The sequence below is a fragment of the Aythya marila genome (genome assembly GCF_965140915.1).
Source record: "Aythya marila genome assembly, chromosome: 2".
Lineage (NCBI taxonomy): Eukaryota > Metazoa > Chordata > Aves > Anseriformes > Anatidae > Aythya > Aythya marila.
This window is the reverse complement of record NC_139043.1, coordinates 48,277,651-48,303,587: the sequence shown is the minus strand read 5'-3', so window position 1 is coordinate 48,303,587 and position 25,937 is coordinate 48,277,651. Positions and strand designations below refer to the sequence as shown.

General features: G+C 35.7%; 1 protein-coding gene across 4 annotated transcripts in view; it reads left to right on the top strand.

Moving 5' to 3' along the window:
- ATP9B (ATPase phospholipid transporting 9B (putative)) overlaps positions 1-25,937 on the top strand; it is a 165,607-nt gene that overhangs the window by 53,328 nt on the left and 86,342 nt on the right. For all 4 annotated transcript variants that reach the window (XM_082753070.1, XM_082753069.1, XM_082753071.1 and 1 more), the window contains one exon: positions 18,303-18,397. In XM_082753070.1, coding sequence (XP_082609196.1) covers positions 18,303-18,397 — 95 coding nt within the window. The remainder of the gene's footprint in view (positions 1-18,302; positions 18,398-25,937) is intronic.

Below are 25,937 nucleotides of genomic sequence, written 5' to 3'. Positions count from 1 at the left end.
TTTCCAGTAATTTGCAATCTAGAAAATAAAACTACCTATTTTAAAAGTTCATTATGTAAGATTGGCATGTCCCTAAATAAAAATATTAAATAATAAAAAAAAAAATGCTTGTGAACACTTTGAAGGAGTTGTGTAACTACGAGGTAAAAGTTCATTATACTGTAAAATGAACAAAGAGCAAATTCAGTGAAATCTGCCCAGAATTCTGATATAAATTATTTCATGTGCACTTCTACTATACATGGAATGTGATTTTTAGCACTGAAAATTCACTTTGTGTAAACATGCAACAGGTGGACTAGTTATATTCATGTTGTACTCTTAAAAAGAAAAAAAAAGCAACACTGAACTTCAAACATATGGCAATAATTGTTTTTTGACTAAAGAGCGAACACTTACATCTGTAATTGCTTTTTCTTCGATGTTGTGGTTTTGACTGATTTATGGCTTAATTTATAGGCAACACTTTAAATACTTTGTAAAGCACATTAGTTTTTGCATGGTTTTATGTTCTATATGTAATTTTATTTTATCTTCCATGCAATAAAACAGTTTAACTATAATTTGTTACCATAAATCTATAAAGAGTAAAGCAAAGAGTTTGAACTAATTTTAAAATCCACCTCACTTCCATGTTTTCCCATTTCAGTATTTACACCACATATTAATGTTGTCTGCAGCACTTCAGTATCTTATTTCTTCAGTCAGAAAAGAAGCAATTTGATTTATAATTTGGTAGTTTATGAAGTTCAGCCTAAAACAGTTAAGCCTCCTTTTCACCCATGTGTGGTGCCATGGAAGAAATGAGGCAATGCTATGTGCTTGTTTTCCTCCCATCCTCTCTTTCCCCAAATGCACTTTTAGGAATACAGATTTTTTAGGATTCTTTCTACTCTACTCTCTTCTACTCTCTGATTGGCTTTTTAGTTTGTTTCCTATTCATTTTTGACTTCCTGATCAGTTGATATTTCTGTGTGAAAGGAGACAGCTAGATGGCTGAGTTTAGAGTTAAGATTACTTTGGGTAATCTTGGGTTATCAATTATTATTAATTATTAATACTTATTAAGTAATATTAATTACTTTGGGGTGTGGGAGGGCAAACCTCTGTCTTGAATGTTTCGCTACTGTCAGGCTCCCCATATAACAAACTTCTACAAGGTCTTTGTTAACTTCAAGAAAAAAAAACTAGGGAAAAAAAAAAAAAAAAGGAGAAAAAGGAGAGTAAAACCTTGGAATATCTTTATTTGAAAGGGGGTGTGGGGTGGAAGATTTTGGCAGAATCTCATGATTTCCACTCATATACAGCAGAGATGATAAGTAATTTGGGAGATTTGTCCTGTTTATCAACTCTTCACAAGATTAAAGGTAAATGTTCATGCTGATCTTGCTACAAAAAGGTGGTTTAAAGGTTATTTTCATTGGATGTACAAGTAGGCATCATGCCAAAAACAACTGACTACCTTAGCAGAAAGCTGTTAAGCAAATGTAGCCAAGATCAGTGTTATGTCAACAGAGTTTCCTTAACTAAAATTAAGCTAAGCCCTAGTGGCCCCTAACACAGAATTTTCAGATTCTTTTTTTTTAAAATAGCTTGGTATGCTCTCTACATTTGCATATATGCAGGTGCAATTACAAAAGCTAGATGGAGCATTCCAGACATCATTGTGTAACTTTCTGATTGTCCACAGGAACTGCTGACTGAAACAGGTGTTGATGACTTCAGCATTATGGGAATAATATGTTTCTATGCATGTTACATGTTTCTATACATGTCTCTAATAGAGACAATTTTCAAAGATAAATTATTTTCTGAGCTCAAATACCTGTTCTCAAACTTCCTTCTATATGTGCCTTCTATAAGCACATATGTGCCTTGGTTCAGTGACCAGACTCAGATACAGGTCAGGTATTAATTATATTAACACACAGAGGTGTTCTAACATGAACTGAACCTGGTCATTCTTGAAAACCTGGTGCATGCATTTATAAGACCTGGTATCCGTAGTATTAGTGCTCTCTTAGCTCTCAGCTTTCAGTTGTGAAATCACAAGAGTTTGTTGGTTTCAACCATAACTTGGTTGAAATTGGCCACAAATTAAAGGTTCCTGTGAGAAAGGTGACCTGGCAGTACAATAGTATTGTACATGGGAATGGTTATTTTCTAAAGCTATTGCAGCTAAAAGAAACAGTAGATGACTGCCTCTTGGTATATGACATGCTTCATAGACTCTAGGACTAGGAAGAATTGTGTCTTCTGTACTACTGCTAACTAATTGGCTGTGACCAGACTTATCATAACATTGTTATTCTACTGTTTTTCATTTGTAGCTTTTCAGGAGGATAAGAACTGATTAATTTTAGTTTAGCCCTTTTCTTTTTCCCAAGGTCCTTCTTGTTGCATGGATAATGCTTTGTGATACTATGAAAAGGAAAGCTGGGTTTTCTCTTCAGTCTTTCCTGGTAGAAGCTGAATTTCTATAGGGTAAAATAGAATTTTTTTTTACTGGTCTACTTCAACTTTCCTGACTATGGTATTTGAACCCCGTAAATCTTTTTGCACAGTTAGCATTTTTGCGAGACACTTGATTCTATATAGAGCAAAAGCCAATGCTTCTGCAAAAAACAGTTTTCCCAAATGTTGAAGTACTGAGATAGTTATTGAGGTATTCCTCCTCCAACAAAATTGGAGTTGGAAAAAATGTAAAGGCAGAAGTCTACTAAAATATGGTCCACAGATGAATTTTAATGCATCAACTTCTATACACTCAGCAACTATGACGTTGGCAAAAAATGTTTTTGTGTTTGGTTTTTATTTGCTTGTGCTGCTAGAGGAAATACTCTGGAGAACAACTCCCACTGGCTGCTCAGTTTCACTGGTCACAGATAGCACTACAGTAACTGTAGGATTTTTGTATTTCAAGGTTCATCTGTTCACCTACTGAAAATAATTGGTTGCTCTTTGTTGGTCTCATGTCTCTCAGAAACCTCATTACTTGCTTTTGCACTGCAAATAGGTTCAACATAACACTGAATTCATCACATAAATTTCACTGTTCAGTGTGTCAGGGACCTGACAGGCTTAAGAAGTGGGCCCGCATGAAACTCATGGAGTTCAATAAGGCCAAGCGTAAGGTGCTGCACCAACTCAGTTGGGGCGAAGAGAGGAATCCGGGAAGACCTTATTGCAGCCTTTTGATACTTAAAGGGGGCTTATAAGAAAGATGGAGAGAGACTTTTTACAGTGGCCTGTACTGATAGGACAGGGTAATGGTTTTAAACTGAAGAGGGTAGAAGTAATTTAGATGAAAGGAAGGAATTCTTCACTATGAGGGTGGTGAGACACCACAACAGGTTACCCAAAGAACTTGTGGATGCCCCATCCCTGGAATTGTTCAAGGCCAGGCTGGATGGGGCTTTGGACAATCTGGTCTAGTGGAAGGTGTCCCTCCCAATGGTAGGGTGTCTGGACTAGATTAATTTTAAAGGTTCCCTCAAACCCAAACCACTCAATGACGAGTAAAACCCAATGAGCAATGACCAAATAGCACAAACTTGGTAGCTGAAGGCCAAGGATTCTAGACTTCATACAGTCTGATCTGATCTTTTCATACATTTTCTTGCTGAAATGTAACTTCAAAATAACCTAATTTTCTAAGCATATGATCATCCACAAATAGTCATCAGAAGATTGTTTTGTATGTTTCTAAGTTCAATATATAGGCCTAGACATTCCAAAATAATGCATGTCTACTACTATAGCTGTGCAATGGAAGCAATAGGGAAATAGGAAATAATTTACAAATTCTTGCAAACAAATTCCTCTGATTGTGAAGAACCTTCCTGTAAAGATAATGTCAGTTACATGATTGTAGTACCTTGTATTTTTCTGAGCAGCATTACACTGGTTTGGTCTTACCTATGTGAGTATTTTAGGAGATATATTCCTCATATCAGAGATGAGTTTCTTGGATTTCACTTACAAAACTCCTTAACACTGCTATATTTACTAAATTTTACAACAAAAGAGGGGCAGTGGCATGGTTCTCTATATTAGAGTGTGTTTCAATGTTGTAGAGCTCAGGGTGATAAGGTTGGGTCCTTATGGGTAAGGATCAGGGAAAGGCCAACAAGGTGAACATCCTGGTGGGGTCAGAAGTTGGATGGAAACCAGGATGAAGAGATGGACAAGGCATTCTACAAGCAGCTTGTAGAATTTCTACAAGCAACTTCTACAAGAAGTTGCACAATTGCCAGCACTTGTTCTTATGGGTGGCTTCGACTTCCCTGAGACATGCTGGAAATACAATACAGCCCAGAGGAAGCAGTCTAGGAGGTTTCTGGAGTATGTGGAATACAGCTTCTTGACTCAGCTGGTTAGTGAGCCTACTGGAGGGGTGCCCTGCTAGACTTGCTGTCCACAAACAGATAAGGACTGCGTAGGTCTGTAGTGAGCACTGCTAAGCTTTGCAAATATAAAAGTGTAATCTCACAAGCAGGACATCCTGTAAAACAATTCTGTTGACTCTGTCTGTACCCCCTGTATGTGCCATAATGGCTCTCATCCTAGCAATTAAGCTTCTCAAACATGTGATGACCTCAGATAACCCTCTAAGTGGTGACTGCACCATGGGAAAGAGTATCACTATTTCCTGTATCTCTCTCAGGGGGTTCAACTGCAAAGATGCAGAGCAATTGTAGTAAAGAGGATCCTCATCTTTCTCCTTAGACAGTAGTGGCATTGGTCCTGAAGGCTAGCTGATTGCTGTCCTTGGCAGTACACTGACAACTACATCCTTGGTGACGTATGAGGGCAGTGGCAAACATTGGCTTCAAAATTCCAGAAGTTCCCAGACACCTTGTTGTAAATTGATGCTGTTATGCCCCTGTGAAATGAATGTTGTAGCTCATTATCTAGCTCCTGAAATGCCTTTAATGTACAGAAAAAATGCCACGTTACAAAGATATAGGTAATGTATATAAACTTGATTGTGGTGTTTTTTCTGTTACTACCATCATTTGCTCAACATCAAGATCTGGAGGACAAGATCTGGGAGTGTTTAAGGAAAGGGTAGATGTAGTACTTAGGGACATGATCTAGTGGCTGATATTGGTGGTAGAGGAACAATTGGACTAGATGATTTTGGAGGTCTTTTCCAGCCTTAATGATTTTATGATTCAATGAAAAAGACCATATAACTTGTATTGAAATTTCTACTTAAGTAATTTTAGGATTTTTTTTTTTTTTACTTGTAACTATTTTATCAATGATGGCATGAGTAAAATGAAAATAAAGAACAGGAAAATCATTTTTATTTTGAGGCTTCCGTAGCTCTTCATTTTTGCAAATGTAGTTGCCTCAAACATAGGTCATTTTCAATCTCCTTGTAAAACCACCTACTGCAGAATAATAAAGCTTAAAAGTGTTGCATTTATCACACATTCTGACATTTTCTATTATGTTTAGAAAACATATGCTATAAAACTTACCTACCTGTGAATTAAAATGCTTTGAAAAATGTATTGGTATAAAGAATGATAAATGATTGGAGTTAAGTTTTGCACATACAGCCAGATAAAAGTTTATCTTCAGGGCTTGAGTATCTGCCAACATCCTGTCCAAACTACTTTAATGTGTTTCTGTACTTAAGTTCCTATTCCCCTTTTTACATTTGATTTAATGCAGGCTTGAAATGTTTGGTATCTACTTTAAGCCACTGAGTAATGCTAGAAGATATGAATATACCTAACACTGATGGTTTTTATGAGGTAGAAACGTTAAGCTGCTAATCCTATTATGCTATATGTATTATTGATGTAAAAATTACACAGTAAAATGTTATTAGAAGATAAAATGTATTTCATTGCCTAATTATTTTCTGTGCATACTTGGATGTCTTGCACAGTGCATATGTTGCATTAGGTTTGCATTAAAATAGTAACAAGGAAATACTTCACTGTAAATTTATACAATAACTAAAAAGGGTTGAAAAAAAGTTTCCGGTATGTATCGAAGAGCTTGTATATTGTGTTGGTCGTAAATCTGCCTGTTCTCACACAAAATCACACAGTGATTTTGGGGCATTTGGCAGCTTGGGTGGAGCAGCGGTCTGGATATCTTGAAATCCGAAGCGAGTGTTCACTGCAGTTTACATGGCTTGCATTTTTTAATTGTATGTGAGCTATATGAACTGCACTGAAATACAGCAGCTCTATTGTTTTGTAATATATATGGTTTTGTTCACATTTAAAATGGCACAGGTAGATGTGAAAATTGTATGCTAACTTCTGAAAGTGTGATAATGTTACCTGAAAGCAAGTTAGCTGATGTAACTTCTAATAAGGGAGACCACAATAAAAAAAAGAAAAAAAAAGTTACTGGCGTCTGTTTAAAGTGTGTGGGTTTTTTGTTTTTGTTTTTGTTTTTTTTGGTTGTTTTTGTTTTTGTTTTTTCAAAGTCACTACATGAATAGTACAAAAGAATGTTTTAAGTTCGGGATCTGTAGTAAAGTTCCAGTCAGACTCAGCATGTTGTCAGCAGCTCTGTGTGTGCAGTAACTTTTCTGAGGTTTCAGTGCATTACCATTCAATGGACCTCTTAACCTACTTCTTGGTAGGGACCAGAGAATGAAGTGAAGACCAGATGAACATGTTGGAAATGGGCTTCTAATGCCAGGTTGTCCATTTGTAGAACAGTAGAGGAAGACTATGCGTAGCACTTTGTTCATCTTTGAGGTTGTGGTGGTTTTAATCAGGTGGGCAGCTGAGCTCCAATACAATCACGCTCTCACTCTCCCTCCTCAAAGGGAAAAGGGGAGAAAATGCGATGGAAAAGGCTCAAGGGTTGAGATAAGGACAGGGAGGTCACTTAATAATTATTGTGAGAGGCAAAACAAACGTGGTGTAGGGAGATTAGAGAAATTTATTACCTATAACTAACAAGCTAGAGCAGTAAGAAACTAAAAACCAAACTAAAACCACCTTCCTCCCCCTCCCATCCACCCTCTTCCACCTCCTCCCGCCAAGTGGCACAGGGGAACGGGAACGGGGGCTGCGGTCAGTCCCCAGCATTTCATCTCCGCTGCTTCTTCACGGTCACTCTCTACCCCTGCTCCCTGTGGGGTTCCTCCCATGGGATGCCATCCTTCCTGAAGTGTGGGCTGCCTACAGGCAGCAGCTCTTCAAGCACTGCTCCCACACAGCTCCGTACCATGGGGTTCATCCATCCCCCAGGAGCAAACTGCTCCAGCACGGGTCCCCCACGGGTGGGCGGCAGCTCCCCCCAGACCCCTGCTCCTGTGTGGGCTCCTCTCCACGGGCTGCAGCTCACCCCAGACCCCCGCTCCTGCAGGGGCTCTCCATAGGCCGCAGCCTCCTCCAGGCCACATCCACCTGCTCCACTGGGGGCTCCTCCATGGGCTGCAGCGTGGAGATCTGCTCCATGTGGGACCCATGGGCTGCAGGGGGACAGCCTGCTCCACCAGGGGCCTCTCCACAGGCCGCAGAGGAACTTCTTTCTCCCCATTTTCTTATACTAGAAAAGTTTTGCCCTTTGCAGAGCAGCAGAAAAAATGAAATTCATGCATGCTCTTGAGTAATTCTTAAAGGTCTGTCTTTAAACACCTTTGCAACTCTAGTTGGAAAATCATTGCACATTTATCTGAATTTTGTCATTTTTTAGCAAGCTTTTTTTAATGTATTCCTTTAGTTTGGAATATTGGAGGCTTATACTATGTGATGAAGGTAGTTTGTTTCATCATCATGCAGTACTGTTTTCACTAATGCTTACAACTTTCACAAGTTTGGTTCAAGAATTCCCTGCTTAGAAACAGTTTATTGTGTGATTTCCATGAAGTATCTGTTTAAGAATCATGTCATGCATTATGAATTTATAAAAATACTGAAACTTTCTTTTAGATATTTTTCTCTTCTTCACTGAAAGCTCTGCTCTGCAACCTGTTAAAATTATCTTGATGATTCTTTGAAATTAATGGAAAATATATCTTGGTGATCCTTATCTGTATTATGAAAAAGGAATTTCTGCATAAACTGTAAAGTTCAGATTATTAGGTGTAATGAGGAATGACCTTGCAGTAATTTTAGTAGTTCCACTACATTTAGAAATGATCCTCATACCAATCTTAACGTATTCATAAGGAAAGCATAACTTGGAAATGTAGTCAGTTTCTAATTTTCATATGGGGCTTGAGGTGTGGTTGGCTGAAGTTGGGATGGAAGCATGTGTAAGTCTAGCATCTCTTCAGTGGTAGAGACCCTGAGAGCCTGCTTTCCAAGTAGTACACAGGTGAGTAGGGCTCTCCATACAAGTGCTAAAGCCAATGTTTCCACACTGTCATTGCTCTTGGTATGTATGAAGGGTAAATGCAAATTAGGTCATGTTTAACTGTTTCAGTTACAGTTTTGATTGCAGATGTCCTTGTAGCTTTACAAACTTTCTTTTGTCAAGCAAAAAGGAACTGGGGAAAAAAAAAAAGGAGTTGTGTGCTTCTTGCTGTAGGGAAGTCCAGTGGTCAATCTTCATGGGTGGGTTTGTTGCTTCTTTCTAGGCTCCTGTTTGGTAAAGCACGTTATCATCTTTCGTAATAAGAGTTTTTTGTTGTTGTTGTTTGTTTGCTTGTATGCCTGTTGTAATCTGATGGCTTTATCCGCATCACCGTTGACTTTTATGTGTTTGTGTATGATGAGGTACTAAGGCTTTATTTTTGCTCCTCCTCATTTAGTACTGGTGTGTACTTCAAGCTGATTACTTCTGCTAAATCTGGGAGACTAAATGCACTTTTAATGGATTCTTATATATTTGGCCATACACTTTTCTCCATATCTTTTTGTTTGTGAGCTCTGCTTTCCTTGGGAGAGAAAATGAACCTTAAATAATGTAAAAGAAATATCCTTTAAGATGTATATACATATATATATATTTGTATTATCAGTCTTTAGAAGTAGTTAAGTGTTAGGAATGTTGATAGAGTACTGCTGTCCAGTCAAAGCTCTGAAATTAGGAAACTAGTTTATTCAGTATTCTTAATATATGCATTGAACCTTATAAGGCTTATGGCATCAGTGTTAATGTGTGCTTTGCATTGGGATCAGAAAATTACTTGATTAATTTTTCTGCTGGAAGTTAAGACAAAAATACAAGAAGGGCTAGTTAAAATATCCTAATTTCATTTCTGTTATTATAGGCAGCAATGTAATGATTGTTCCTTGCAGTGTGAAAACATAATTATATGTGAAACATAATTCTAACATACGTACTTAAGCATGACTAATGTTCATGGTGCTAGCAAAATTGGTTTAAAAATTAATGAGCAAAACTGAAAATATTCTCAATTCTCTGGATATAGGGATAGATCCCCATATAAGTTACTCCGGTTCTAAATGTCAAAAAAAAAAAAAAAAAAAATATAATAGTAGACAAAACAAGTGCAGAAAAAGGGAGTGGTGTCAGTGAAAAATATTCCTGTGATTGTATAAGAGCTGTCAGTAGAGCCATACTTGGCATATCTGCCAAGTATGGTACTGATTTTTCTACGATTATGAAGTGGTATTCTGGCCTCCTTTGATTTTTTTTGATCTGGAAAGTGAAGCAAGATCTTGTTCAGCCTTATAAGCATTCTGTATGTCAGAGTTTGAGACTTATTACTGTTTAATTTTTTTTTTACAAGATATAAAATTGCACATTCCTGGTAAAGGTACAAATAATACAGATTACCTTTATTTTCTGTTCACTGAGTTTCTGCAAAAGGGGATTATTAGTATACATCAGAAAAACAGTGGAGCAAAGTAGTATATGAAAACCTTTTAAAAGGAAGGGTGAATTAATTAATGCTTTTGAGTATCCACATGTATATCTTAGTCATCTAAATCAGTTGCATTAAAATTTGAGAATGTGAACGTGAATGTAGATGCTTTTTTTCCCACTTGGGACATTGTTTGCTGTATGTAAGATAATTCCATAATGTTTTTAATAAAAGTAAAAATTACTAAAGCACACTGAATCAATACAGCAATCCAAAAAAAGATGTTGTGGATCAAGCTTGGATTAAAAGCAAGTGTGCTTGTCAATAAGGAACTGTGATGAGCTTGGTGGTATCATATTGACTGTGTATTAATACACAGTATCCTATAAGACCATCAGCTGATTGTTTAGAATGTAAATGAATCTGTTGATGGATCCAGTGACTGATGGCTTAAATTCCAATTAATCAATTGCTTCATCAGTTTCTTAATTCAGATCAAATATCTCAAGTACACACAGTTCTGTCACTGGTATTAAGAGAAATTAATGCTTCAAAACTAATTTCATTGGTCTTGTATAAATATGCCTACACTTTGTAATCACATCCTAAAAGAAGGAGTTATAGCTTAAATATTTAGGATGTTTCAGCTGTTCTAGTGTTTTCTTCCCCTCTGTAGTAGGTATCATAAATGAAAGCTTTCTGTTGTAGTGGTAAATGAAACTCTGTAGTCTAACGTGTCATCTTGGTGCTGCTACTCATCCTGTCATCAGTTTAAAATTTTCATGCACATAGTCACTTAAGTAATATAAATGACTTAAAAATTAAGTTGTTCATAAATGATCTGGTGTTATGTATGCAAAGTCCATTTTTCTTGTTCATATTCTAGTAAGCCGTCTCTTTCATTGTTTTTTACTTAAAGCAGGAAGACTGTAACATCACTAGACAATATATAACCATTCATGACACCACAGTTCCACATCCCCTGTTTCACAGTGACCCATCAATTAATTCATCAACACTTGATGCAGGCTTTTCACTATGACATATAGACCAGTTGATCTTAATTTGATTGCTGTTAAAACCTTCCTTTCCTGACAACTGTTGTCAATTATACAAAATAAAATCAAGTATTCATAAGTAGGCTGTAATAGGATATAGGCAGACAGATTTAATAATTCAGTTTTGCTGAGCCTTGAAAGGCATTAGTTGTAGCTGTTGTTCTCATTTGTAAAAAATTCATTGGATACAGATCTTCAGCGAAAAGGCAGACATAATTTTATTTATTTAGATTTGACTTTTGGAAAGAAACCAGACCTATAGTGGTGGTTTAGTATTATCTGTGTTTGTGAATAACTGTCTTGAATTTCTATTATCTACACGTTAGAGAATATAAATGTAACTTCGTTTTGGTTTTGGTGTTTGTTTGGTTGTTTTTTTTTGAGACTATTTAAGTGTATACATTCTATACTTATTTTTAAATTCTATAAATGTAAGGGGATGTGGAATTTTGCCCTGAATTTATAAATAACAGATAAAATAACACCTTTTCAAGGCCAGGGCACTTGATCTTTATTCTTGTTTAAAAATAAAAAAGGCATATGACTGCATGTCTGCTATATACAAGTAAGTTACAGTTGTTTCCATCTGATGCATCTTTATCACAGTATGACATTAAAATGGCTTAAACGATATATGAATTCTACCTATAAGCCCTCTTAAGTCCTACCCACAAATCTTTCTTAATACTGCTGATATTTGGGAAGGAAAAAAAAAAAAAAAAAAAAAAAAAAAAAAAAAAAGCAGAAGCCCTTAACTTTAATGTTCTCCAAGAGAAATTTAAGTAAGGTTTTCAGGACTCCTGTGTTGCAGATTAACTTCGTATATACTGTTCTTTACTGTGTACAACGACGTTTGTAACAAATACTGTGGGAGTGTTGCCTGCTGAGGCAATGTGGAAAGGATTTGAATGTACTTGTTAAATCTAAAAAATTGAAGTCTTTTTTTGAAAATATATCATGCTAGTAAAATGCTTATAAATAGGTGTAGAAGACAAGATCTGCTGTAAGAGGTTGCTCCAAGCAAGTGCAGAAGAAGTCTAGGACAGAAATACTAATTTTTTTTTTTTACTGATATGTTGTTCACTGTCATTTTTTTAATGCAAGTCAGAATAAGTTATACCTTAGCTTTTTTTTTTTTTTTTTTTTTTTGTCCCTCTCCACTAAACTCAGAATCCTCTCTGCTGTTTCATCTCATGACTCGGAAATTCTTTTTCAGGTCCTTGTATCCCTTCTTATGTTTCTATTAGTCAAGAAACCTTTCCAGTCCTGGAAGTCAGGTGTTTTAAGTATTATCATACTTTCCTGACTTCTCTTTGTAGAAACAAAACTGGTAGACAAAGCAGAGGTAACCTGTCTTTTCATTTTGCCAGCCTATCTGAATTTTTCATTGCTATTCTCAGAATTTAAATTGCAGGGACTCTCCATGACTTGATGCATGCATTTGAGGTATTTGGATTCAATTATCCAGTCTTGGATTTTTCAACAGCATTATTCCCTAAGAACACCAGTGTATAAGTGGTATAATATTGTGCTTCTATCTGATTATTTTAGGACATTATTAGGCTATCATGAGAAATTGTGTTGCACTGGTATTAAAGAGCCTTTACCAAAAAAAATAAAAAAAAAAATCTTGAAAGAACAGTATAATACAAGGAGATGCTACAAATGAGACACAGTTTTGTTTCTGTACCAAACTAAAGCAACTTTTCTAGGGTTGTTGTTACTTTCTTTCCACAGTCATAGCAAATATTAAATCTTGATGTAATTCCAATCATTTGGTTTATTTTTTCTTCATTATATAGCCTTCCATGAAAATCAGGTACTGCAACTTTTTATAAAATAATTTACATTATTCTCCTTTTGCAAAGTAGGTTGCTTTTTGTCTGTCAATATTATTCTAGAGTTCTTATTTTAACTGCATTTCTTTACAAACCACTTGGCAAACAGGCTGATTAGTGAAGTAGTTGTTTTAAGCAAAACAAGTCTATCCATTTGCTTTTCAGAAACAAGATCTCCAAATGAAACAAAATAGTGATTAATTTAGTTAATACATAAAAAAAAAAAAAAAAAAAAAAACCTATTTCAAATGATGTAATTAAAAACAAACCAATTACAATTAACTAGAATACGTTAAGAAAAAATATAACATTGCTGGTAATAACTTGTTTTCAGAAGCCTGTGTTAAAAACTGTAATTAATTCTCTGACGGGTGTATATAAAAATATAATTTTAAGTTCTTGATGGTAAGCACAAATTTACGTATATTATGATAATTTCAGGAAATTAAATATAACCATGTGTAAGAAACTAAATATGAATAATCATTTGGTAGTATAACAAATAGGAGATACAGCTAACTGATGATAATAGTATTATATACAAGGAAGCTTAAAATACATATTTTTTACGTCATTAAGAAACCTTCCTTCCCGTTCTCCCTCTTCCTCTCTTGAGTGAGGTTGTAGGAGACTTTTTTGCTTGTTTGAGACAATAGAGTGACAAACATTCTCTGAACACAATTTTTGTTTGGGTACTTTTTCTTCAGGATTTCTAGAGGCAGGCAGACCACAAATGAGTCATTCTGTTATTGATGGACATGTAAGTATAAGATGCTCACAGAAACATTAGTCCTATACATGTGCCTCGTGTATGTTCTGAATGAAACCTTAAGTCCAGAACGCACTGAATGAACACACTTTCTACTTACTCTATACTGAGCTTTGTTTGTCAGATCTTAGCCAGATACATGATGGCCATAAATTAGTATGTTCATAGATCAGCTTTTGTTTCTCTATTTCAACATAGTGTAAAAGATACTGAAAGAAACATTGTTTTTCTTCAGTATTAACGCACACAATCCCTTTTGGGGAAAAAGGGGCTACGTTTCAAGGTATGCTTACTTTTTAACTTTGGTTCTCAGTTTTAGGAGAAAATCTTTCAAATGCTAATGTTTGTTTTGAATCTAAGTAGTGTTGTGTTTAAATATTGTGTTGACTTCAAATAAATCTGTTTTTGTAAATGAACTCAAACTGTGCAAATGGGTCCTTGATCAGTCAATTCACTGAAAAAAAACAGATACCCATGTATTGTGTGTTGTCAAAAGCTATGCAATAAATTAAAATAAGATTATTTTAAGGGAAAAGTTGAAGTTCTTTGCTTCTGGTTGCACAGACTTCACTTAGTCACAGATTATAACGTTCATAGAATTGTAGTAGCTCTTCAAATCTGTTCCCCTAGGGGTCTGTACCACGGGGTCCATCCATCCCCCAGGAGCAAACTGCTCCAGCACGGGTCCCCCATGGGTGGGTGGCAGCTCCCCCCAGACTCCCTGCTCCTGCATGGGCTCCTCTTCACGGGCTGTTGCTCCGGGCCGGGGCCTGCTCCTGCATGGACTGCAGCCTCCTCCAGGCCACATCCACCTGCTCCACCGGGGGCTCCTCCATGGGCTGCAGCGTGGAGATCTGCTCCATGTGGGACCCATGGGCTGCAGGGGGACAGCCTGCTCCACCAGGGGCCTCTCCACAGGCCGCAAGGGAACTTCTTTCTCCCCATTTTCTTATACTGGAAAAGTTTTGCCCTTTGCGGAGCAGCAGAAAAAATGAAATTCTTGGGTAATTCTTAAAGGGAACTGCTTCTGCGTGCCTGGAGCACCTCCTGCCCTCCTGCAGCTCTGACCTTGGGAGCTGCAGGGCTGCTTCTCCTCTCTCTCCCAGCTGTTGTTGTGCAGTAGCTTTTTTTACAGTGTTGCTCATGCCTTGGCTCTGACCAGCAGTGGGTCCCTTTGGAGCCAGCTGAAACTGGCCCTTTTCTGACATGGGACAGCTTCTGGATTCTTCTTGCAGAGGCCACTACCCCTACAACCCCCCACTATCCAAACCTTGCCATGTAAATCCAATACACATTCTTAAATTAAGGTTCTTAAAATGTTTTCGTCCTTTGTGCTGCAGGTACTTTTATTCCAGGACGGTCTTAGGGTAAGGACAGACCTCCAATAAATAGCTGAACTTTTGCTAGAACACCCGAACGAGAACTGTAGTCCTAGGACTTACCTAAGCATGCAAGTTTCACTGATTTCAGCTGAAATGGTTTTAGAAAAACAGTCTAGTTGTACTTGGGCTTACCATGCACGGAGATGCTCTAGACTGATTTGTGCCTGTCTTCAGCTGATTATGCTAAATGAATACTAGGTAGTAGTATAGTAATTCAAGTGTATTCACATGAAGTTTGTACTACTTCAGATAAATGATTAGCTCTTCAAACCGGGTGTAATTTCTTTAGATGAAACTTTAAGTTCTGATTCATTTCACTCAAAAATTTTCTCTATAAAGACAAAAATAAACACATTATGTTCAAATTTGGCTGCTAATCTTGTGTGATTGTCTGTTTATGGGAAATGAGCATCTGTGTGCCCCCACTTTTAAAAGTACTTTAATTTCCTGATTCTCCTATATATATGGCTTTATGAAAAGTATTTCTGTCCTTGGAAATTTCTTATGTTCAGTGTGGAATTTAATTTTTCTGTTGTCAGCTATGCTTGATTGCTAAACATTTAAATCCATGACTTTCCCTTTAAGCAGCACATAACTTTAAAAAAATGCACAATAATATCATAAACTTCTATGATTTGTACACTGGAAATTGTCTGGTTCAAAAATTATCCTTGAATACACAGAGAATAGCACAATTTCTGGTGTTTGTATAGTTGTTTTTTCCATGTAAGTCATATTCATGTTAGAAATGCAAGTGACTTAACACTGGTGCAAAACATTGTCAAAGTCTACATAAACCAAACACTTAAAAAATAATTTGTGATTTTGGGGGTTGGGGAAAGGTACACTGTCAAGCATTTTCGAATGGTGTTGTTAAGACAGCTATTTTTCCAGAAGAGTTTGATTTTAGAAGTCTTAGGTACTGCTGACTTGAATATGTTGAAAGGTGAAGTATAAAGTGAGAAATACTTGGTTCTTTAGAGGTTCAGGAACTTGGTGAGAGTTAGAAATTGTTTTTATATGTTGTTTCTAGTCATATGTTTAGTCTCCTGTGTTTATATCTTAGTTAAGCCAAGTTTAATATCTCATTATATAATTAAAATGACTTATTTAGCTATGATGAAGTATTTGAAGTGGAGAAGAGGATTGTATTGTTTCGGTTTTGCTGTTGTGATCATTATTGAAAGCTGACTTGGCAGAAAGCAGCCCCCTTTTCTGGTTAAAAGGGAAACAGGCTATGAGATAAGTTATTGATGAAATTAACTGCTGAAGTGGAGAGGAAATGTGGTTGGCCAATACATGTCATAGTGTGAGCTCTATTAAATGGATGTATGTGCAGTCAACCATTCACAGGGGCCACACTGGTCTTGAACTGCATTGATCTATAGTATAATTCTAAATGAAATTGATGGAAGAAAGCAACCATTGACAGGAAGGGTAAAGAGAACCATGAAATGTCTTGAACAGGAAAAGTATGATGGAAAGTAAACTGATCTATGCCATGGATAGAATGTGCAGTGAAACTGGTGTTTCTAGGTGTTGCTAGATATTTCACCTTTACTTGTAATGCATTGTATGTCATTGGATTCTTCAGTGCTTTACCGTATTTTATTATAGAAAAAAATCCATAAAGAATCTAGTTGAATTTTAAATCAGCTTTTCAAGAATTTATTTTAGGTACAGCTCTGCAGCTTCTATCTTAGTGCCTTGGTTATGTTAAAGTATGTGCTCTAAGAGTCTTTTGTATTAAAAGATTTATTTACTTACTGTGTGCTTAATATAAATACAGCTGTCACATGAAGACTTGTAAGCTTCTTTCAAAAGACTGTTGTGTAAAAAAGCTTCCTTCCAGTCAGATATAATTTTAGATGGCTTCCTGCTCCAACATGTCTTTTCAGACTGTTATCTCATTGAACTTCTTAATTTATAGGCACTGGTGAATAAAACATTGGATTCCATTAGATTTTACTTGCATCGGCGTCCCCATGTCCTGTAAAAGAATCTCTCTCATGTTCACTCATAGTTGCATAGTTCACTCACCCTTTCTGATACATAGCCTATTAGATATTCTGATGCGTTGCATATTAGATTCACTGATTTACAGGCATCAGCTCACTGTCTCTGTGAGAAGACTCAAACCTGGATAAACTTCTTTGCCAGTGTTTCCTTTAGCTTAATTGCTACCATATCACTGTTAGTGATGAGACTACTTTGTTAGTTTTTATTGGATTGGTTAAAATAAAGAATAACTTGTATATACACATTTATGTCTATACACATTGTTTAAAAATAACAAATACCTAGAAAAATCTCTTTGTTTCACAACCATAGTATACAGTATGAATTTGTGTATAATTTTTTTAAGCCTTAATGTAATAGGATATCCCAAGTTGGAAGAGACCCACAAGGATCATCAAGTCCAACTCCTGGCTTCACAAAGGACCATCGCAAAATCAAATGATATGTCTGAGAGAACTGTCCAAATACTTCTTGAGCTTCTACTAGAAGCTGTAATTATTAGTTGATAAATGTTTAAGCATTCTCTAGTGTAGCGACTGTGAGGAGTATTGCTATTTTATTTTTCCTTTAAAAAGGCTTCAAAACAATTGGAAGTCTGTAATTTTTTTAAATAGGTTTGCTGTGTTCATGTGGCAGGCTTTTTTGAGTCTTACATTAGTAACCTGTGTAGTAGTCCATAAATGGTGATACCATCTAACTAATTATATGGGATGTTACATAGTGATGGAGAGGTCTTGTTGCACTGCGCTTAATTTTTTTCTTTCTTCTGGTCTTCTAGAAGACAACTAGTCTTCTGTCTGTAAAGCATACTGATTCTCTTTACTATGTATCAGTCTGTATCTTATGCATCCATCATATTTTAGTTACTGTTCATGTGTTGACAGGTTTCTTTAGTTTTGGATCCTTGACAATTACAGGTGATTAAAAACTACTTCCTTTAAGTAGAATAAATTAGTGCCCTAACTGTTTTTGAATGGTATCCACATTAAGGATGTAAAGAGAGGGAGAAGTTTCAGTGAATCTAGGAGAATATAAGTAATGGAAGTTTGTTATATGTCATAGCAGCAATGAGACAATTGCAGATGTTGTTTTCCTACTCTATTGTCTTGGAATTGCACAAGTAACAAAATCCTAAAAGGAAAAAGATTAAACCTTTTCCAATTTCCACCAGTGAAGTTCTATTTGTTGCTGATAATATTCAAAAACCTGTTTAGAAACCATTAAGAAACCTGTAAAAGACGATTTTCTTCTCATGTTCATAAACAAGAACATTGTTAATTTTATCAGGAAAAACGTTCTATTTTCCTGGCAGAAAGCATTTAATCAGCATACAGATTCTAAAGCATGAATTGATTTATATGCACAGCAATTATTTTAAACTATTTTTAAATTGCTTTGCTTTCATTCTTCCAAATTTTTAACTCAAACTGAATTTTGGATAACTAAAAAATAGTTTCACATCTTTCTAACTTCAAGGTTCATGTTTCATTCGAACTGACCAGCTTGATGGAGAAACAGACTGGAAACTGAAGGTTGCTGTCAGTTGCACACAAAGATTGCCAGCTTTGGGGGTAAGCATTTTATCTGTTTGCTTTAAAAATATCCTCCGTGTGTATCTATATCCCTTTTAGATATGACTGTTAAAATTATTGTAAGTATCTATGTAATTGGAAAATATCTGTTACCACAGTTTTGTTTTTTTGCAATAAATAAGACATAGGTATTCCACTGAATGCTGAACAAGAAGTTCGTAGTACAAATATTCTTGCTTTTACACTGAAAAGAAATGGAGATAGAATTGGATTTTTATCTTTCTGCTTAGTGGTTCATACTGTGGTCCACACTCAGAGGTGTATACTCTGCAGAAGCTTATCCCAGTAGTAGGGTTCTTATCCAGTTGTTATCCTGCAAGTGCAAGTCATTTGCAGGATACCATTGGGAACCATTGCTTTAATCACTAATATTGTGATTTTTTAAACTTGGAAAAAGTGGTCTGCACTTGGGCAGTAAAGTGCTTTTTGTGGTCAATATGCTTTCTGGTCTAACTAGGTGAAAAGTAGAAGTTCATGCAAGGAGGGTTTTCTATGACTTGTCTGAATGTTTACAGGTGTTTTTTTTTCTTGAGTGCATATACATGTCTTAAGTGTAGGTAAATTGGATAAAACTAGAATTGTTAAAAAGGACATAAGAATGAGTGTATATAAATATATATTCAAAATAATGACATCTAAAAATGCTTATAGATTTTTTAGAATACATCTCTTAATGGGATGCTAAATTGTGTTCCATGTAGTGGAGAAGCTTGCTATTCTATAGGAGAGTTGGCTTGTTGTCAAGAGACTTCCTCTGAAAGCATACTCAAGTTACAAGCTTGTGGAAACTTACTTCTACAGAGTTTCTGGTGTTTGGACACTAAGTCCTTTGGGTGTAAAGACAAGAGTATCTTGAGAGGACTTTGCATGTGCCATCTTAATAGAGCAAATAAGTGTTGGATTATCTGCCAGATTTTAGCAGGACTTTTGCAGCTATTTGTGAATTATGGAGTTGCTGCCACACTGAAGTTAGCCAAAGATAGAGCTCCTTCCTGTGTTCATAGTGGTTTGGCTACTGGTTTCAGGAGGAGGAAAAAAACATGGGTTTGTATCTAGAGGATTGGGAATGAGGGATGGAACTGAAGGTTGGTCATGACAGACAGAGATGCCAGATCAGGTGTCAGAAGGTAGTTCTAATGCAGGAATTGACTTTAATTAGTATTGTATAACCTGCAGTTGAATTCATTATTTGTAATAAATAAAAAAATTATTTGTCTAATAAAAAAAATATTTGTCTAATGTCTCAGTTTTTGCCATTTAATCATTGGTCCATTGAATCATTTTTACCATTTAATCATGTTTTATTCATAAAAAAATGTTTCTTCATATCTTTTTGAGACACAGATGCATTCATTCATCTAAAATTGAGTCAATATACTATCTTTGACTTTTTTTTTTAATGCTTTTCAGATAGTTTATAACTGTGTGCAATATAGCTATTCTTTAATTCTTCTTCATTTTGGAAGTATCACTTACTGTGCTTGTTGAATGCACCTCTTCCTGCAGAGAAGAAGACTAGTACAACAGAGAATTGTTGTGGTGTAACAGGGCTGCTCTCTAGCTTCTTATCTCTCAGCCTGTATGTATATTCAGGATTTCCCCATCACAGGTGCAGTATCTGGCACTTGCTAATGTCAAGCTTCATATTGTTGGTGACTGTCCAGCCCTCTAATTTGTAAAAATGTCTCTGCAAGGCCTCTTTACCCTTGATGGAGTCAACAGCTCCTCCCAAGTAAATGTTTGTCTTGCAGCTGTTTACAGAAAATAAATTGGAAATGATTGAAGTTGGGGAGTTTGCATTTTAATGGTAGGACATGCAGCCTCAAATCTGTGCAGAAGTGAAGGCTGCTTCAAGTGGTGGTGGTTTGGGACATGGAGGGGAGGGAGGGGAAATGTATTACAGAAATTACTCATGCAACTTGGGAACAGCATACAAGTCAACTGTCCGATATATTAGCCATTCCTTCCTTAGTTGTTTCTGTTTGCTGCTGCTGTTAACTCCTGCTGATCCCTTTTCATGAGCTGTAGATGACAATCTGAATTCAGATAATCAGATGCAGTTTATCACTTAACACAAAGTTTCCCTATCTAGCAGCAGCAAGTGGAAGCCACCAAGCAGCTGATGTGCCCTTACACTTTCCCACATTCACATAGCCGTTTACTTGGCAGAAAGCATCATACAGAGTGTCATGCAGACTACCTCCTGATTTCTCTACTGGAAATGAGAAACCATTTGACACTTGGTGGTTCCCTCACTCTCATCACTATAACATTGTGTCCCAAAACATTATTTTCAGAGAAGATTGATTTTACATTAGGCTTATAATTCTGACCTCCAGGTAATAGGGAATGTTTGGGATTTTATCTTCAATGAAATTATTTGAAGTGGCTGCTTTTTAGCTGGCCTTGGATCGCTTGCAGTGCTTCACTCTAAAGTTCCATCTGTCTCTGTATTGTTTTGGGGAAATGGAACCCTAATGCCTAAAAATGTAAATATTTTTTAGGGGATCCTATATCTTTCACAGAAGGTAGAGCCCAACATATATCCCAGAAGGATTCTTCCATTCCTGCGGGAAGCATGTTAGTATTTCTTTAATTCCTGCAAAGACATTTCTGCCTTTACTGCTTGAGCTATCTATCATTTTGAGGAAACTGTGTGGATGAGCATCTTCACGAGGTTAGAACAAAAATCTAAGAAAGTGAAATTCAAACTCATATAAAAAATAACATTATTTTTTGTAGTTCCTAGTGCAGTCATAAAAGTGTAAAGATCACTATATATATACACCTTACACATTCGTTTTTTGAAGTCAAATTAAAATGCAGTGAGCAGAAATTGTTGAAAAGTTGAAGCAGCTTTGTTAAAAATGAGGATAATTTGAACAATCTATTTCAGGTAGTCTTATTTTCACCCTAGGCTTCTGCAGTCACCTCTGTTGCAGAAAACTCTTACAACTTTAAAAAATAATAATAAAAACAAAAAGGCAGAAAAGTTGCTTTCCAGGAAACTTGAAAATGTCTTTTGCTTTATAAAACACTTGTATGCTTACTTCTGTTCCTGACTTGAAAATTCATTGTTTTACAGTGATTATCTTGCTAATCTGTGCAGTGTGTAGCAGGGGCATGTGCTTTTGGATAGCCTTAGAAGTACTGTTGGTGAAACTTGTTGGGTTTTGGAGCAGTCTAGCAAAGGACTGAGCTTTGTGTTCCAGTCTTGGATCAACTTTGATTCTCTTTTTCTGTACAAAGAGTTGGAAGAATCAGGCAATGATCCTTCTGCTAAAAGAAACTGTTAGAGAAGTGGTCCTCCGTTCATTTACATTTTGCTGTACAAGGTGGGCAGTGCATTGTCCTATTTGCTCAAAAACTAAATGACGTGATAAAAATAAGACATTTCAGTTAAGGAACACCTGTGTAAGTGGTTTTTTATTTGTTTGTTTTGTGTGTGTGTGGTTTTTGTTTGTTTGTTTTGTTTTTGTTTTTAATCAGGTCATTAATGAGAAGTATTTTGGTTTAAGTAATTTTTTGAAAAATGAACCTTCTCAAATGCCAATTCACTTATATACAATAAATACCTGTTTCTATCAGTTCTGTATAATTCTGTCAAACAGCATTGCCACTTTCATAGCCACTAGGCTACTAAAGTTTTATTGTACACATGATAATTTATACATTTCAAAATGTTTATACAATCAAAACAAACAACACCCCCCCACGGGAATGGCTCTCCTGTGCAATAATTCTTGCTTGCCACCTGCTGGGCTGCTGGTGAAATAGCTGTGGCAATGTGACACTTGAGGGCCCTTCCTTCGTTTTTTTTTTTTTTCCGGATGATCTCAAACTAAGTGCAGGTTTTTTCTGTGTAAGGATTGATGCAGAGTTTCACGTCACAGGTGTATGCTGTTTTTTGGTAAATTCAGAATTAGTTGAAAGACACACTAAAGAAAATGGGTAGAGCATGGTATGTTCCATGGCTACAAAGAATTAGAAGAAGAACCCGAAGTTCTTTTAGTGTTGTCCATTTCAAATAAGTGAAACATTTGAATTCAATACTGCCTTTGAACTGGAGTAAGTGCCCATATTTGTATGGTCGGGTTCAAAAATGAGTCTGATGAAATTTATAACTGCTAAATCACTGACCAGGTTCTAATCACAAATAGAACCTGCTTAGAAGTGCAGTGTGGTGTGGGATGCTGTCTCTGAGATGAGGCAGTTTGCCCTCAGAGTCTCAGGGGCTGGTGTTGTGTTCTTTTTTCTCCTGTCCCCTATCCCCTCTGCTACGGTGGATCAAATAGGATCAAACTAACCTTCTGTTCTAATGTAGCAGTTGTTCATTATAGTAGTAGTTTTCCTGATTTCCAGGGACTCTTCCCATATTAACTCCTATTACAGTGTCCTTTCCATGTGCTTGTAGGGTATTTTCAAAGCTGAGGCTTAACGTTTATTTTTGCATATTAAAATATATTTTTAGTAATTTAAGAGAACATGTGCAAGTTGAGAATAGAGTAGACTAAACAATTTGGTAATATATTTGGCAAATATATGCTCCATATTTGCTGTACATTTTGATTTCTTTAGTTACTGGACATAAAGGTGGTGAGTATCTTGTGCTGGCATGAGCTGTCAGTCACACTGTTAGAGCAGCATTGTAACCTTACCCACTGTGACACCCAGAATAAATAAACCTCCAGACCATCAGAGCTTTTCTTAAAGAACAGATGACACCACCAAGGCGATCAGTACAGATTTTGTTGTCTTTCTAAAGCACTTAATGTGATCAGAGAATTAAAATTTCAACAAGTCATCTAATGATGGCTGAGTTGCAAATACTGTGACACCTAGATTAGGTTTCTTGCAATTTCATAGTTATAGGTGGGGCAGTTTTTCTAGCAATCTGCACATTCTGAGGCATTCTTCTCTAGCGTATGTGATCAAGTAAATTTATTAACAGCAATGAGGTCACTGTAATTTTCAATAAATGTTGACTTGCTGATTTATATCAGAAGATCCATACAGCAGTAAACAATAGCATTTACATTTAATTAGTTTTATTGAACCAAAGGCAATTTTATTTGTAATGAACTACATGTTATGATTAAGAATGTATTTTAATGATCTTTAAGTAAGGTGAACAAATGTTGCCCTTGACCTAATACAGGAGATTTTTCTGCTATTGATAACTTTAGGATGATTTGTAAATTACTGTTGTGAAATGCAAAATAGAACATTTTCGTTATAGTACCATCAAGTCATTTCCTGACTTTCAGCAAAAAGGATAAAATGCTTTTTTTTTTTTTTTTTGAATTATTATTTTTGAGTTACAGATAATGAAATACATTATGTCATCATGTCTTTTTATTTTTAATCTCATCTACAGTTAATAAAAATAACATTTTATTGCTTGAGATTTAGGTCTTTCATGTTGTTTCTTTAATCTAGAATTGTTAACGATCCCCTGGTTCAAGTGATTTTTTTTTCCTTAAGTAAATCTGAGGTCATTTGCCCTCACTGTTTCCTAAAAGCATCCTAATTTTGGATGTACAATCCTATTTCCATTGAATGTATTGGTAGTACTAACTGGCTTCAGTGAACCAGTGGTTCAGTGTTCATAATATGAAAATAATTCTTTGATAAAGCTGAATTTTATGTAGACCAAGCTCCTAGTTAGTTAAATCATTAATAAAAAGTAGTTCTCTTTTTTAAAATAAACTAAATCTCTTTTAGAGGCTATACAGGGAGAAGCAATGACACAGCCTAACCAGGCAAATTTTGCTTGATCAATGAGCTGAAGTTTTATTTACATGTAGCATTGTGTATAAATCTTGATGCCTCCTTTTTAAACTACCATTGTGATTTCTTTCAAGACTTTGAGATGAGAAATGCGCTACTGGGAAAGCAACACTGTATGAAGGAACATCTTTGTACTCCTACCTTTATTGTAGAATGTAATTCATATGTAAATGTCAGTCTTCCATAAATCATATCATTCTTTGGTCTTGTCTTAAGAGACTTCAGATTCTTTATTTTACTGGCCTGAGAATGATATCCATTCGGTGTACAGAACATGGGTCTACTGAAAAAAATGTCCTTTTCCCTTTCCCCCAGTAATGAAAAAACACTTAAGAAAATTTCTGAGCGTATGTAATATTCTTCTATAACTTCTTTCTACCCCTCATGAATGAAAAAGCAATGAACTACCACCTCAGTTTTCTTCTAGAGTATTTTTATAATTTTTTTCCACTTTTTTAACAAAAAAGCATGCACCCTTGGAGTACTCAGCTGGTTCTAGTTTGTGACTTTCTAGAATGATTGCAGATTTCAGTTCTTCATCAAGATATGTGGGGTTGAGCTGAAATTCAAAAAGAAAAAAGGAAAACATGAAAAGTCTAGGTGTTAAATCAGAAATAACAGAAGAACTAAAACATAAAAAGACAAGCTATGAAAGGAATGTGGTAGAAATTTTTACATTTAAAATTTAACAAGGGAGGACATTGCAATAGAAGCAAGTACCTATATGAGGCCTGGAAAGCAGGAAAAAATATTACTGTACAAATGCCAACGTACTTAAAAGGGTGGTTATTTCTGCTTCTTTTTATTCTAATGTTGTTTCCCACTAAGTCATTCTTTGAAAAGAGAGAAGTTCTTGGTTGACGCATTTCACTAGCAGTTTTTATTGTGTATAGGAGTATGTGTGTGGTATTAGTTTTCTGCTGTACTATCCACTACTGAGAGACTTTATTTTTCTTTGCATAATAAAGCACATAATAGCCCAGATTAGCTGAGTTGTAGGTGATAACAGATTGGAAAGAAGTGAATGATGAAGATATAGGACACCATGTGTATTAGTTTCATATGAATTATTTCTTTTGAAGCTGATGAAAGTAGATTGGAAGAACAAGGATGCAATGAATGAAACTTAATGTGAAAGACTACAATAAGTGACTAATATTTTAAAGACAAATATAATTTGTGAGAGTTAATGTTCAGATTTAATTCATTTTTATAACATACATTAAATAAATTTTTTTTTCAAGGTATGAAGTAAGAAATTTCTTGTCTACAGAATATAAACTGAAATACATACTAATGATTTAGACAACTACACATTTTTGAACTTAAGTCAAACATGCTTGATAAATGTAAACTATCAAGATTAAAAAAAAGATTCACTCATACCTTGAAAAGTGAAAATCTATATTCAGAAATCTATTGTCATTTTATCAGAGTAATAAAAAGACACAAGCATGTAGATTTTAAGGCACATACGTGGACAATTGCTCCTTTAATTTTGTATTGTTCAAATAGTTTTATTCAAATTTGGGGAGGGGTGTTATATTCAAATTATGAATAGAAAATGGCATGATTTTAAAAATAGCTATATTTGAGCCGAGGTGTGTCTACACATCCATAAAAGAGGCTGTAAAATTAATTCTGCTTTTGAAGACAGCACATTCTATCTTACATGAACAGGGTATTATAGCATCTTCTCTTCAGAGAATGAATCTTAAGGCTGATTAGC